The sequence below is a fragment of the Zonotrichia leucophrys genome, chromosome 7 (genome assembly GCF_028769735.1).
Source record: "Zonotrichia leucophrys gambelii isolate GWCS_2022_RI chromosome 7, RI_Zleu_2.0, whole genome shotgun sequence".
Taxonomy (NCBI): domain Eukaryota; kingdom Metazoa; phylum Chordata; class Aves; order Passeriformes; family Passerellidae; genus Zonotrichia; species Zonotrichia leucophrys.
In genome coordinates, this window is record NC_088177.1 from 18,348,900 (window position 1) to 18,364,566 (window position 15,667).

At 44.8% G+C, this 15,667-nt stretch overlaps 1 protein-coding gene across 2 annotated transcripts in view; it reads right to left on the bottom strand.

Annotated features, from left to right (window-relative positions):
- Positions 1 to 3,682: 3,682 nt before the first annotated feature.
- Positions 3,683 to 15,667, bottom strand: part of SATB2 (SATB homeobox 2) — a 127,683-nt gene continuing 115,698 nt past the window's right edge. For both annotated transcript variants that reach the window (XM_064718735.1, XM_064718734.1), the window contains one exon: positions 3,683 to 6,643. In XM_064718735.1, coding sequence (XP_064574805.1) covers positions 6,188 to 6,643 — 456 coding nt within the window. In that variant the 3' untranslated portion in view covers positions 3,683 to 6,187. The remainder of the gene's footprint in view (positions 6,644 to 15,667) is intronic.

Genomic DNA, 15,667 nt, shown 5'->3' on the forward strand with positions numbered 1-15,667 from the left:
CTTTGGGGCAATGGCAGCAGTTAACTTGGTACTTGCAGTCCTGTTGTGGCATGGAGCACATCCATTTTTAAACATGAGACCACAGACGTGCAGCACACGGCTTAAGGAACAGGCAGGCACTGGCCTGCTGACAACACCTCAAACAGGGCTCAGACGGGTGTCGCCTCTGCAGGGGTCGACAGAACTTTCTGTCTCAGAAGGATTGTGGTCCATGCATGTGCACTGAGTTTGTGTTTGGCTGTCCCTTCCCACCCTGAAGGAAGCCAGCTCCCCAGAAAGCCCCAGGCTGAAAGTCGTGCCCAGAGTCACTCAGGAGGAGACATTGGCTGGTGGCACGTTTAGTCTGGTGCTGTGACCGGAGTGAACACCACCTGCATTTCTGCTCTTGCAAATCAACTGTTAAGATTGGTCATAAAAAAAAAGTCTCTTTTCTGTGTACATTTTGTTGGAGATCTTCACCCCATGCCAAGGAATGTCATTCTTCATGGCTATGAGATGAAAATCTACAATTATGTAGCATTTATGCAGAATAGAACTAAGGATACCTTAGATGTGACAGATAGTATCTGTGAGCATTCCAGGCTCACTAGCAGCAAATAGCCTTTTTTTCCTAAAGCTTTTCTTTCTGTCATTATCTCGATGGACTCTCAAAAGGAGTACAAGGGGGAATTTCCTCACCAGCCAAAGCAAATTTTTCTGTTAAACAGCCACAGCTGAACAATAAGGCCTCAGTTCAGGAAAATTAATTTGATCAGGACAGCTACTTCTGAGGGAAAAAAATATCCTTCATTACCAGGAACTTTGACCCAGAAGAGAAAAGCCTGACAAAAGACAAAACCAGGAAGGGAAAGCCAAATCCCCCTTAGAATATGGTTAAGATTTAGCAGGGAGAGAAACCACCATTCAAACAAACTACTGAGGGCAACAGTGATTTCCCAGCTCCTGAGGTCTTCAAATCAAGACCAGATCCCTTCTGAAGGGTAAATTACACCACTCCTCTGAGGAGGAACCAGCTGTAGCTCCTGAAAGAGTTCCACGGGACAGAGGGGATGACTCTCTCCTTGAGCGAGCGCTGCCTTGCAGACAGAGGCAGCAGTGGCGGGGCTGGAGCGTGGTGTGCCTGCTGTGTGTCCCTGACCCTGGCAGAGGGGAGGGCTCAGTAGAGCCTTCCAAAGACACACCTGCCAGGGAGCAGCAGCCACAACTCACAGCCCAGCAGGTGAGCTTCACTTTGCCTCCCACCACCTTCCCTCCCCCTGGCTCTAGCGAGTCACCCCTCCCAGTCAAGCAGGACCAGTGTTCACCAACAACAACCAAAAATTTTGGAAGGAGAGGAAAGCCTGCAGAAATCTGCACTTGATGCACTGCTGTCTGTCTGGCTGACTCACCCCGAGCACGCTCTGCCTCTGGCAAGCTCCCAGCGCTCGCACCGCCGCCAAGGAGGGAGCACGCAGGTTCCTGGATCCCAGAGATGGGGCTCTCACTTCTGCACTGCCTGTAAGCGAGCAACAAACAAGGGGGTCTTGGCAGGGATGCCAGAGCCACCTCTCTCCATCCTTGCTTCTGTCAACTTTCCCAGAGGTTTCAAGGGTGTGGCCTGCATTTGCTGTTCCCTCTTGGCTTTGTCACATTGCCTGCTCCCCAGGTCTCAGGCTGCCAGTGTCTCTCCCCTGGATGACTTGGCTTGTGTTATTTTGTGTTAAAACCAGTATGTTTTTTTAATGGCTATAAATAAGTTAAAACTGCATCTTTAATTAATCACTGCACTTTATATTGTAAGTGGAGATTTTTTGTAATGATTCGTTTATGATTTTAAGATGCCATTTGCTCCCTGTCAAATGTATCCAGCTTTTATCCCTCTATGTTTAACAGGTTCAGGATAGAAACAAAATTTCATCTTTGAGGGATTTTAATCCGTTTAGTCTAGAGCAAATAATTGGTAATTAACTAAGTGGAAAGAGATTGAGTGGATACTTTCATCTAAGCAACAATGAACTTGAGACACTAGTCAGTATGTTCATCACCTTAAAACATTTTAAACTAATCTTAGTATGTTTATTTTTCACTGACACAGGTTTGAAATTGGAAATACATATGTCTGGATGACTAAAACATGAACAACAAATAGGAGAAGCAGCATGTAAAGTATGGAGAAATAGAAGCATTAATAGAAATATTTCTGCTATAGCAGCTATTAAATGTTGGTTTTCTTTTTTTTTACGGTTTGGAAGAAGAACCCATATGTTTATAGGATTTTCCCCCCAATTAAAGTATTTGTATATGAGTGTGTCTTTCTCTAAATATTATTTAACTACACACACAGAGGGCTCATGTATAAAATTCTCTCCCAGTGAAGTGCGTGTTGCTTCTCCTTCAGTTTCTTGTCCTGCTGGCAGGCAGAAAGGACAGACACCCCATCCAACACCATCAGCACCCTCATAGCGCCTGCAGGAGCAGCTTTCAAGGCCAGTTCGTGCCCTCTGTCACCTCCCATGCCCGTGAAGGCCAGCAGAGCCCCAGCCTTGGGCCACTACCAGCAAAAGACTGCCCAGAGTTCAGAGCAGAGGCGGCAGAGCCAGGCACCAGATCCGGCCGTGCCAGCCGAGCGCTCCCATGGGAAGGGCACGGGCAGCCCCGGAATCCTCAGGGGTGAGTGCAGGGACAGCAGCTGTGCGCCCCAGAGAACAGCACAGCACCCCACAAAGGCTGCTGTGCACAGCTTCAGGTCCCCGAGCACACACAAAGATGCTTGGTTTTCCCTGGTCTCAGATTAAATACAAGTGGCACGCAGGTGGCTGGGTACCCAGAGATGTGGTTACTCCTGAACCTCCTCTTATTTTCTCAAGAGAGCACACAGACATTTAATATAGAATATAAATAAGACACCAAAAAAGGAAGAACTATTGTATTGGAACTACAGAAAAAATAAAAAATGGTTTTAAAAATTGCTGTACCTCAATTCCTAGACAACTCAAGTCTAATGTGCAGTATATGATTTGTCTGCTAGGATTGAATCCAGATACTTACCACTTTGTTAGCTTAAGAATTTTGAGCAATTTTTTCCATTTATCTGTATTCTCCCCAAAAACATTTCACACATTTCTCAGATACATCAATCCTTCCGGCATTCCTCTACGCACTCAGTAGGATGCCCTGCTATAAATATAATAAAGCCTTTTATTATGTCCATTAACCATGGACATGTGTGCTCCAAAAGTTTCCTGACACGCAGTCATTTGTGGCTTTTTAATTATAAACAGAAAAAAAATCTACCAGTGAAAGAAGACAGCAGACTGGGAGTGGATCTTTAAGTGTGTGTTTTGAGTACATTCTCCGACAGGCTGAAGGCACCCCCACCCTCCTTCTGAGCCCACCAGAAACACCCAGTGCAGGCACCTACGAGTGCAGAGAGCCACTGGCACAGCAGGTTAGTCCTGCTCGTACACATCTGTCACCTGTGCCAGCTCCAGGTTCTGAAAACCTTATGCAGGTTTTCAAGATCCAATAATATTGATCAAAGCTTTTTCCAACAGGCAAAAATATGCCCCCTCCATCTTGCAGTCCTTCTTCCACTTGAACTCAGGAGAAAAGAAAAAAGGCCCAGTAAATTACTTGACAAATTAAGTCATATTTATTGAATGCGTTTTATTTCAACAACCAAAAAATTCTAACAGCCTAACAATGCACATAAGTTAAAAATTAATTATCACTTAGTGATAACGAAGATAAAGTTGATTTACATGGAAAAATGAACATTTACAATATGTTAATCCTTATTCACATTGTTGATACCGCAATAAAACACAATTTGTTTTTTTTTATTTTTTATTTCACAAAAAAGGCGGAAAATTGTGCTTTGTTAAGAGGCACTACAAGAAAAGTTTCTTTCTCCAAATAGATATTATATGATGGATATTGAATAAATAGACATATATGCATTGTAATTCGCAAAGTTCTGGCAAGACCACAGGCTAAAATGCCCACAGATTCACTTAGAACCACTGCAAAATTGGCAGTGAAATTAAAAATAAAAAGGCAAGACTCAGCATTGAAAAAATACCTAATAAAATTTTTGGTTGAAGTGTAAAAGATACCAAATGCCGATGCCATCATCAGATGAACAACTTACATAGCTTGGCAAAATTCAGTTTCCTTTCAAATGTATGGAGTGATTTCAGCTACAGGATAAGAAGACAGTTTTGAAAGCGTAGCTCTGAGAGAAACATAAAGCAGCAACCATCGAAATTCTGATTAAAGCTGCAGCATACTACAGAACTAAAGGATGAAGAGCAAAAGGGGCATTAGGTAAGCAACCCACCATAATTTTGCAAAGGTATATGAAATTTATGCAGAGATACTCATGTTTCAAACATTAGCTCTGAAAAAATCTCATAAAAACTCCAGAGGTTACTGAGCAGCTAGAATTAGCTTGTATTGCAACGTCTTCTCCCTGTATATTGTCTGTTCTGAGTAAATATCTACACGTAGAGGTTTGTTTTTCGTTAACTCCTACCTTTTATACCTTTCAAATATATAAATAGTATTAACAGTTATATTACATTGCCTGGTGTAGTAAACAGAAAGTAACTTTCAAAGTGATATTGCATGAGGTCTTTGTCAAGATTACATGAAAAGCCCATGTGAAAAAAGGAAGAAAAAAGCCAGAAGCCTTGTCGGTACCGTTATGGCTGCAGTTTACAGGCGTCTGAAATCAATCCAGCTGCAAGGTGAGGTCTTTGTCTCGGAAATCATTGCACGAAGTGAAAAGTAAATGCTACTTGGCGTCTCTCTCACGGGGTGCCTCAGAGCGGGAGGATGCTATGGCAGCTGCAGCTTTAGCGCTCGGGCCATCCAAGAGTCAGTCGGGACGGGCTCTGCTCTGTGGCTGCTACCGGGGCAGCTGCGAGCCCCGGCCCGGGCGGGGACCTGCGGCTGAAAACACTTCATTGCCTGGCACGGAACGCGGGACACGAGCAAGCCCAGCTACAACAGGAGCTCGGGGAGGCTGCGAGGAGGGCGAGTGGCAAGGCAGCAACGCAAACCCTCGGGCTGTCAACGATTTACCTGGCCAGGGTTCTCGGGATTGTGGCATTTTGTGTCGCAATGTAACTTTACATATGTGTGTGTGTGTGTGTGTGTGTGTGTGCGTGTGTTTCACTTCAGTATAAACAAAAAGCAACAACAAGAAGGAAGCTTATAAATTTTAAGATCTGAAACAGAGAACAGGTAAATAAAATCCATGGTAAAATGTGGTTGATAGTATGAATTCCATACATCAAATCTCAACACATTTATCTTTTTTTCTCTTTCCATAAAGACCTCGTTAATGGACAAGTCTTCTATGCACTGCACTTCTGCTTTAGTCATTCTGAATCCCATGAAAACTCATCCGTTCACTACAGAAAGGACTATCTGGAGAGTGGAACATGCTGTATCCTTTTAAGTGTGCATTGTGTTCAAAGTACTTTCAACTTACTAGTTTTCTTTTTAAGGTGCCCTGATTTGTTTTTCTATTTTCTCTCTTTTTTTCCTCTTTTCTTTTTTTGGCAGTGTTGATTTATATCTTTAAATACCTCAAAAATTACCCATCAAGTTGCCAGATAGGAAGCCATATAATAATGAAAAAAAAAAATCAGGGATAAACATAGAAAATAAATAGGAATTCAAAAATAGTCACCACACCCTGAGAGCAGGCGGCAGTTTATCAAAAAGCCAAAGCAACTCATTGTGAAGTGGTTTTAAAACATAAACAAGTCTCATCTTTAAAGAACTAATTTCACAGTCTATACTTCAGGTTGTAAAGTTCCATCCCATGCAATTTAATATATATATATATATATTATGTAAATATATATATACACACACAAAGTTGTAAATTTCCCTTCACTGATTTCATAGGACTTTTTCTTCCCATTTACTTGCTAGCTGTCCCTTTCATAAGTGCAAGATTGATGAAGGCATAATCCTATGTGACTACAACGATTGCTTCAGTCAGATGTTGCAAGTGTAACACTCGAGTGTCTGTGTCAAGGCGGAGTCTGATCGGGCAATGCTGAATTCATTCGGTTTGCACATGGATCGTGCACAACGGAAACAAACAAACAAAAAGGAAAACGAGGAAAAAAATCAAAAATAAAACCAGAAAATCCTTGGATCAATGTATTGCTTTCTGCACTCCTATCTCACATTATCTCTGGTCGATGTCTGCTGGAGCCGCCTTGCTTTTGTCGGGATTCTCCTCCTCAGCCTCCACTTTGTACATTTCCTCAGAGCCTTCCTCGCTGTCGTTCTCCTCCGACTCCGTCAGCAGCTCCTCATCCTTGTACTCTGCCACGTCAACCACCGTTCCCAAGTGCTCTTTTAGCTTCCCGTGGTGCTTTACGTGGTAGCGCTGGTTCTGGAAGAATTTGATGATGGTGTGTTTGGGGAGATCCAGCTGAGCAGAGAGCGTGTGGATGGCTTCCTGATCGGGGTACAGACCCACGTCGTGAATAAAGCTTTGAAGGATACCCAGAGCTTCCAAGGAGATCTTGGTGCGGGATCTTGGCTTTTTGGCACAACTGTCCTCAGCAGGTGGAGGAGGAGCCTCTTCTCTAGGTGGGGAATTCTCCTTGGCAGGCTGGGACTGCTGTCTGTGCAGCACCTATAAGATCAAACAGACACACACTTCACATGCTGACCCCACGGTGCTTGACATAAGGGCACTTGTACAGGTCTGTACACAGAACCTCCTTTGTTCTGGTCAAGAAAAGTACAATTAATGTGCATTTTCCACTGCCCTTCTCACCTGTAAGACTACAACAGCTATACCTGTCTGCACAACCACAGACTGAAAGGAGGAAGTGATATAAAAGGCAAATTATATAAAATAAATGCAAACCCAAAAAATAAGTAAGAAATACAAAATATAAGTAATAAAAAATATAAAATAGCCAAAATAAAAATTAAGTCAAAAGGTATTCCAGTCTCATTGTCATGATGATTGGCCAGTTGTCCCATACCAGAAAAGTCATTCTCCTGCTTTGCCCCTCTTCTACCCATCCTTGTTTCCTCCCATCTTTTCAGGCTAGACACTTTGACGATTTCTTCAAGATTTCAAGTACCAAAAAGGCCTAGGCACATGTGGGATTGTCAAGTTCTACTTTATGAATAATGCTTTTGCATTAAAATCCATCACAACTACTTATGGAAGAAAAAAAATACAAGTGCAGAGATTTGTTAAGATTTCCCTTCTCTCAAGAAAGACAGCAGAGTCAATTCAGTTGCTTGACATAGGCGGCTTTAATGTGTCTCCTGAACAGATTTCTCTGTATTACTTTCTCTATAGTAATTTCACTAGTGGAGGAGTTCTGAGTTCAAATAATAATAGCCCTCCATTCTGAAACACCCTCTGGGCAAACACACTTTGCAGTCTCGTAACAGGTTTTCACCCACAGTATCTCCTTTTCGGCAAGTTTAAAGAAAGCATATGTAGCTCTTAATCTTCCTAACAGCCACTTAAAATGACTAAGAAAGGGCCTCGTGCAGCCCTTTGATTCCAGGGGAAAAATACCTGCTCTGAATTGTTCAAAACACAGAGGAGCTCCATACGCTTTCCTTAAAACTAAATCTATACAAGGGAGATTAACAGAAAAAAACCCCTACAGGATTGAGGGCTGTATTTGCCCAGGGGTTTCTTCAGATGCAGGGAAATAATTATTAGAGCTTGACACTCAAAGCTAACAAAATCAATATGGATAACTATTTTCTTCCACAAGTAAGAGGGAATTCTGGCTCTTTATCCAAGAAGAAAATGGCTTTGCTGCAAACTGTAACATCCAGAGAATCAACCTTACATTAATGCTCTCTAAAGAAAAACAACCAAAAACAGAAGGATAAATATTGGAAATATGCTGAGAACTTGCACTGAATTTTACACACATACCGAACCCCCAGTAAAATCCTACACTAGTCAAGTTATTACCGCAAGAGGGAAGTCCACTGTGGAATATCAGCCTGTTATGCAAATAAACGAAAAAGCTCTGTGCCGAAGAGCCCTTTATTCACTTCCTCCATCAAACGTTCCTGCCATAACAATCTGTAACATCAGCCATCTCCAGTCACAGCTTTTGGGAAGCAGTTCGCAGCCCGCAGGCGCTGCCCACTGCCGAGGAGCTGAGCCTGCCGGGGATGCTGTGACGGGCCCGGGGATGCAGCCGGCCAGGGCTCTGCTCCCCGGGGATGCTGTGACCGGCCCGGGGCTGCTGTGACCGGCCCGGGCTCTGCTCCCCGGGGATGCTGTGACGGGCCCGGGGATGCAGCTGGCCAGGGCTCTGCTCCCCGGGGATGCTGTGACCGGCCCGGGTTTGCTCCCGGCGGGGTTGCGGCTCCCCGGGCACGGAGGCAGAGCCGGCACCACGTCCCGGTGCCTCGCTGAGCAGCGGGGGCGAGCGAGGGCTGGCCGTGCAGGGACACAGCTGCACATCCTGCTGTCCCCACGGGCACAGCCGTGCCAGGACAGTGGCAGGAACAGCCCAACACGGAGCAGCCCCACACGGACAGCCGAGAGCAGCTGCCAGCACAGGACTTGCCACCCGCGGGCGAGAGCTGAGGCAGGGCAGAAACACCACAAACTTGTTTCGGTGCCAACGTGAACATTTTCCTCCCAAGCACGTAAATACTGAGGGTGCCACAGAAATGGCTAACCAAGGAGCGGGGGGAAAGGGGGAGCTCAAATAGAAATGACAGATAATCTGGTTTATGTTTTATTACATCTCTTGCAATAAAAGAGCATAATGTTCCAATGAATGGAATCGCTCAGCTGCTCTTTGAGGATTTCTTTTTTGCCCATGGATTGCTTTCAAAGGGAAGGGCTGACGTTTCCAAACAGAGGGTTACAGATGAGGGTGGGATCCGTACCTACGTCAGCGGGGAGCGCTGAAGGCAGCAGAGCCAGGATCGCTGTCTCTAGCCAGGGACCAAGCCCCATAAATGTGTCACACAGACCCTACCTAGCCTCCCCTGTTGTGGCTTCTGGCCCCGTCCCCTGACAAAGTACGGCCCAGAGCAGCCAAAATCGAGAGGATTTAACAGCACAAATAAACTGCCAGGGAACTTAGAGACAGCGTCACGCAGAACGCTGCAAGCAGCATTGCTAATCAGAAGCTGGATTCAAGTAGCATCTAACAGAGATAGAAACACATCCAGAAAGGGTGTGAATTACTCAGTTCATTCTTGTTGGAGTTGGAAAGGGGCTTTTTTTTTCTTTTTCAGTTGACAAATAGCATGAGAAATGATCCAGCTTGAAAAATGTTACAAGACTTCCAATCAAATATAATGATGAAAAAATCCAACAAAATACGGGATCAGCAGCAGTAAAATGTTTAATTTGAAGGAGATGAAGAGATGCCTACAGCATCTATAAAGCAATCAACCAAAGAGAGGGCTGAGTGCGGGAGGGAAGAATAATTTCAATTAACCCTTCCTTTTCCAGAGTGACCTCTCCACCTTCTCCAAAAGGGAAAATGCAAAACCTGGGTGTTATCAGTGTAAAACACTAGAAAAAGGTTGTATTTTATTTCACCTTCTGTTATATTAGGAAATGAAAAAACTAAATCTGCTCTTATAACAGATAAAATTTATTATTTTACTAACTTCTGGGGGTCTCCTCTAGATTGCCAGTATCATTAACAAAGGATTTCAGCAACATTGTATTTTTCAGCAACAGAACTTTAGCCATATACAGAGAGATGGATAAATGCACAGGATGTCCTTCAGATCTGGGCTGTGGTCAGTTTTACAATCCCTTCTGACAGGACAGAGAGCACTCTATGCAAACCAGATCAACTGCTGAGCACACAGTACAATATGAAGCCCAGATTACCTTTATGCTAAATATTTGCTTTAAACTACCCTTGATTGATGAGTATGCTGGGCAGTTTGAGTGATTGGCTTACTTCATGTCTGGCTCTGCATGCCACAGCCTCACAGAGGAAATGGACTATTCCTGGAGTCACAGATTTTTAGATCCAGGGTCATTAATAGGCTCCTACATCTGCAGGTAAAATTTCCAGCAGCTTCACACACTGCTGTGCCCACCCTGCCACATCTCTTTGGGTTTTGGGTCAGTGCTGCTCTGCCTCTGCACTGCCAAGAAGGAAACATCCCTGATCCTCCATGTACAGGGTGCATTTCCCAGTGACCCCTCGGTGGTGGCCAGACCTACCCCGAAGCACCATGTACAGGATGGGTAACAACAACGGCCCTGCTCAGCTTTCCCTTTCCCAGCAAAGCTGCTGCTGGGCTCAGAAGGGTGCACCTTATGGCAAAGAGGCCCCACACCCCCCTTCCCCACTCCCATTTCCACCCCACATGCCCTTCCCCACTGCTCCCCAGCCACAGGTGGGGCAGCCTCCTCCTCCTCCTCCACAGCCAGCACCATCTGGAGCTGACTTCCCTTCCTCTTCCTGACTTCTCATCTACTTTCAAATCAAATGTGAAGATACAGATTTCCTTCCATGCCCAGAGGATTTATTCTTTTCATTCCTTCAAGAGATTTAATTCTTAAACTCTACAGATAGGCATGGCTGCCTTTCAACATTTCAGAACAAAGTATCTCTGGCAGATGCTGCTTCACGAAGGTTCATTCAGGTAGACATTCTACTTATCTTTCTGAAACAAATTCACCAACCCCGGCAGAAAACTTGCAAGAAAATGACTGTGATGGAAGTTGACTTTAAATGATAAAGTGACTGGTCTTAGATCGCACTGTACTGAAATATGATTTGAAGGCCACAATGAAAAGCAGCTGGAAGCCATGTGTAAAATATAATAGTACATGCCTACAGGGAAGGAAGTGAGATATTGAATGATTGAATTTAGGAGAGTATATAATGTAGTGTATCATTACGGGAGTGATCAGGATTATTTGTAATAAGCTAAGGGTTTGTGGTCTATCTAAAATCCAAAGCCAAGAATTATCGGGGGAAGGGACTGTTGCACTGTTTTACATGTATCCACTCCCCATGTTTCCATGTGCTCCCTCAGGAGAAAGCTGACTTTGGCGTTCCCACAGAAAAGAGAGGTGAGCAAACCCAGCTGTAAGATGAACGTCAAGCAATTGCAGTCTGTGCCTGTACTGTATTTAATTTTGGCTGGATTCACTATGCCACTGATGTTTGTTTCCATTTCCACCCACTTTCTAGCTGGAGCTACACACATGACAGTGGTGAGAGGCTAAGGGAGCCAAGCAGGAACACACACACAGACCCGGGCACCACCAGCAGAGAGGCACCAGCTGAAAACACTGGCTCTGGGACACATCACCCTCCATTGCCTGGACAGCCTTTTGAGCACACTGAAATCAGGAACTGCATTTCTATGTGAAAACCCCAAGCTCTTTTGTTTCCTAGTGTGGTTCTGCCCTTCCCTTTGCAGAGAGGATCAGTCGTAAGAGCTCCCTTCTGCTGGGATTTGCTGAGATGATGAGGTGCCCCTTGCTAAGAGAAACACCAAAAACGTTACATTCTTGAAAGACTGTGCATTTGCAACAGAAACTGCCCTTGCTGAAAAGGCACCATCTGCCTCTGTGCAGTCAGTGTGAGCACTGCCAGGTACCTTGATGGCATGCGATAGTCAACATCAACTTTGATAACCCAAACCCACAAGGAGCAAAGTTCAATGGACTGGCCTTCTCTTTGCCAGAGGAGGTTTAAGTTGGATATTAGTGAAAGGGTTGTAAAGCATTGGAACAAGTTACCCACGGAAGTGGTGGAGGCACCATCCCTAGAGGTACTTAAAATATGCGCAGATGTGGCACTTAAGACATGATTTAGTGGTGGACTTGGCATTGGTGGATTAACAGTTGGACTCGATAATCTTACAGGTCTTTCTCCAAACCAAATAATTCTACCAATCTAGTCTCAGTGGTGGGGTCTCACCTTTCAGCTTTTCTTCACCTTTACATTATTCTCATAGCCAGCCATAACACTGTATCACATCAAGGACTTCTGTGCCAAAGACAGCAAGACTTTAGCCTGCTTAAGGACCCCAAAATAAAGGCAGAGAGAACAGACACACAGTACAAAACATAGGTGCAGAACCTTCATTTCATGCACCTAACACCAGTGATCTGTTACTGCCCTTACAACTGATCACGGCTCATGAGCAGGAGCTGCCACCAGCAGTTTGACTCCAAGCAAAAACAACTCACCACATCCCTCCTGACAGCAAGCCACTGGAAATGCTCCTTCCCCATGGCCAGCTGAGCTCAAAGGCAGAGCAGAAGACAGGCCTGAACAAGGTCTTCAGCTGCATTTTACTGAGCAGCACCTCACCTCTGTAAGCTGAGAGCTCCCATGCAGCACCCAGCTATCCTGGTAAGACTTTACTGAAGAGACAAACTCCATTTTGTTGCAACAAAATCTCACACTGAGAAGGAGACGCTGTCTCTCTCACCAGAGTTTACAGGAATAATCGGCAGGAGATTATCTATTCAAATAAACAGGCTTACACTACCTAGCCCTGGTCTCTTCAAATACAGAAATGTGCAAGAAGAGAAGAGAGGCAGCAGCTGCCATAACCAGGCCTCCACCCTCAGCCTCCCAGGCTGGGGCTCACAGGGGTAAGAACATTGATTACACAGCCAAGACTCTTTACAGGTTTCTAGGAATGTCTGTACAAGAAATTGTAGCAGAAGTTACAATTTGCACCTGTGTTCATTTCTTTCCTATTAAAAGTGTGGTTCTTAAGACTACTCTTTTTTCTTCCTTTGCAAAAATACATTCATTTGGGTAAACACTGCAGCACTAGTCGCAGCACCAAAGGAAGTATTTTCTTTGGGCTCATTCACAGAGTGATTTCACACCTTGACACCGTAAAGCTGTGTTAAAGACTGTGGTTTAGTTTCCTTGCTTTTCTTGGATTATACAGTATCCTAAGGTCAAAACTCAGGGAAATCCAAAACTGTTATTAAAAAAGAAAAAGTATCTATGAAGTGATGACAAATTGCAGACTACAGGTGTTAGATTACATTTTGACTCCAGGCAGGTTTAATATACTTTAGTTTCCTTTTACAATTGCTCTTAGCAGGTACTGGTATCGGTAAGGGATTTAAAAAAATATATGGTACTCAATAAAAGAAGACCGTGTCAAAAGAAATCAATATGAGCGTGCAAAATGGTAGGAAGTCTGACATGGATAAATATGTTCACTTTCATCTAACTTCAGTCTGAGCTTCTTTTAATTTTGTAGCTCAAAAATTTTGTGCTGGCTGCACATCCTGTGCATTTTCCAGTGCAGCTTAGTAATTGCTTCATGAGAGCAAACACCCTTATTAGAGGTAATTATAACACTTGTCTGTGATGTGATGGACCCCTTCTCATGAACGCCAGACCAAACCAGCCAAGGAGAACTGGTGGCTACACACCACCTTGTAAGCCAGCAGCCCTGGGTGCCATTCATTTTGTCTGCAAAGACAAAGCAGTCACACACTAAAAAAACCCCCAAATATTCAAGCCTTTTCTATCACTCTTCATCTGTTCCTGACCACCAGCGGAGACACAATATTGGATCAGACAAACTGCATCCTAAAACTATCGGCTCCGAGGTACAAGTCACGCCGAGCTACACAAAAAGGGACTTAGAGAGGACTCTTGAGGAGAGAAATGAGTTCCACAGGGAACCCAAAGTCAAAGGCAAGTTTGGTTTCCAGGCTGGAATGTAAGCTGGTTGAAGTGATTCATTCCAACATCTTTGGAGCACACTCGCCACATGCTTCCCTTTGCTTTATGGCGGCTGCCTTGCTCAAGGGCAGGAAATAGGCAGGGATTTGAAAGCATGGCAAGACACTGAACACACAGCCTCTGAAAGAGCAGCCCCATCCTGCAATTCTCCAGGACCAAACTATCACAAATGGTCAAAAAGGTGACAAAAAAGGCAACACGAATTTTAAAAACCCACAAAATTTTCAGTTGTACATTGCTTTGGCATCCCACACAGTGATAAGCATAAGCAAAACATAATTAATCTTGACTTGAAGGCAGGGGGAAGGTGTCTCTCCCCCTCCCCAACACACACTGCTCCCATTAATGCTAACAGGAGCTTACCATGCATCAAAGAGCAAATCCACCACAAAACATTTTCAAGTGCTATCATCACTGAAGATAAAATATAAATTACAGCCTGATTACACTGCATTGCTAAGAGGCCACATGTGCATCATAGCTTGCAATGACAACTTCAGATGACCAGATAACTCTGGGACAGGTCTAAGAGGTTACTGTAAAACATCTGTGCAGAGGAATCTTTCCTTGTCTTTGCTTTCCTTTCAAGAAGCTGTGGCACTGCTGTCTGCACAGTTGTTTGAAGAATGTTTACAAATCAGCTTGACAAAGAGAAAAAAAACTTCTGCCACCACTTGACCACAATCATGATCTTATTCTTCAGTAATGCGTGGTTTATTTCCCTTTCCTGATCTCTGTTAATAGACAGCACGTGCCTACACAATAGCCACTATTTTGTCTGTATAATGTTAAAAAAATAAATCACAAAACTCTGACAATGCAGAACAGTGTCCCGGTGTTTCCTGGGGTAACTGCTCTCCCTCGAATGCTAACTCAACTCTTCCCACAAAAGCTCAGGCACAACTTTCATTGCTGTGCAAGTGCCTGAGAACTGGCTGATTTTATGGGGCAGCATAAATGAGCTCATGCTGATGAACATTCATGCATTAGCTCCGAATTTCCCATCTTGGGCTGGTTCAAGCCAGATCCTTAGGTTCGCTGCAGAGTAACTGCAACCAGCACTGGGTACCTCTTTCTCTAATACCTGGCTGCAGCCTGGGAGAGCTGCCAGCAGCTCCTGCCCAGCCCTCAGGTGGAGCTGGCACGTCCCTCCTGTGCCCACAGTGGAGCGGCCAGATCCGCTCCGGCTGCTGCTGGCACAAACCAGGGCGCTGGGGACAGAGCGGCCGATGCGGTCAGGAAGTGTTGCACAACCTCGCTGCAGACTCTCTCCTGAAGGCATCGCTGATGGATGGCTCCATTGTCTGGGGATGGGGCACAGCCAGCACAGCTGGCACAGGGGCCAGTTTGCTGCACCCCTGGCAGGCAGGCAGCACTCTGCTGGCCCTGGAGAAGCCATGCGAGTCTCTCTTGACTGTAACCCGTGGTAGCGAGGCAACCTCATCCGCACGGGAGAAAGCAACAGCCCCAGAAACACTGCCCTTCTTCAAGGTGATGCTAAGTCCCCTTAAGGGGGACTTTTCACATCTGTGTGCACCTTGAGGGCCACAAACATTCCAGTTAACACTCACCTTCTCCAAAACAAGACCATAAGCTCTGTGGGCCTCTGACTTGCCTCTTCTGTGCTTTCTCTCACAGCCCCAGCAAGGCTCCCTGAGGTGCTATGGTGTGCAGAGCTTTGCTTAGCACTTTACACACAGAGCCTGAGCTTGGTTATGGCTAAAGGGAGGGTCTGCCGAAGATGTCTGGTCAATTCTGCATTTCCCCATCCCAGCCCTGATAATCCTAATGAGGAACTGGCAGAATGCTACAGGAACTAAGGACGCAACAAAAGGGCTTTTAGTTTAGTTTTCTGCAGACAAAACACTTCGGGTGTCCTCTATGCTTTCTTTTTTAATTAACACTACACACATTCTCCTTTTCTTTAGAAAATCAGAAGAGTATTT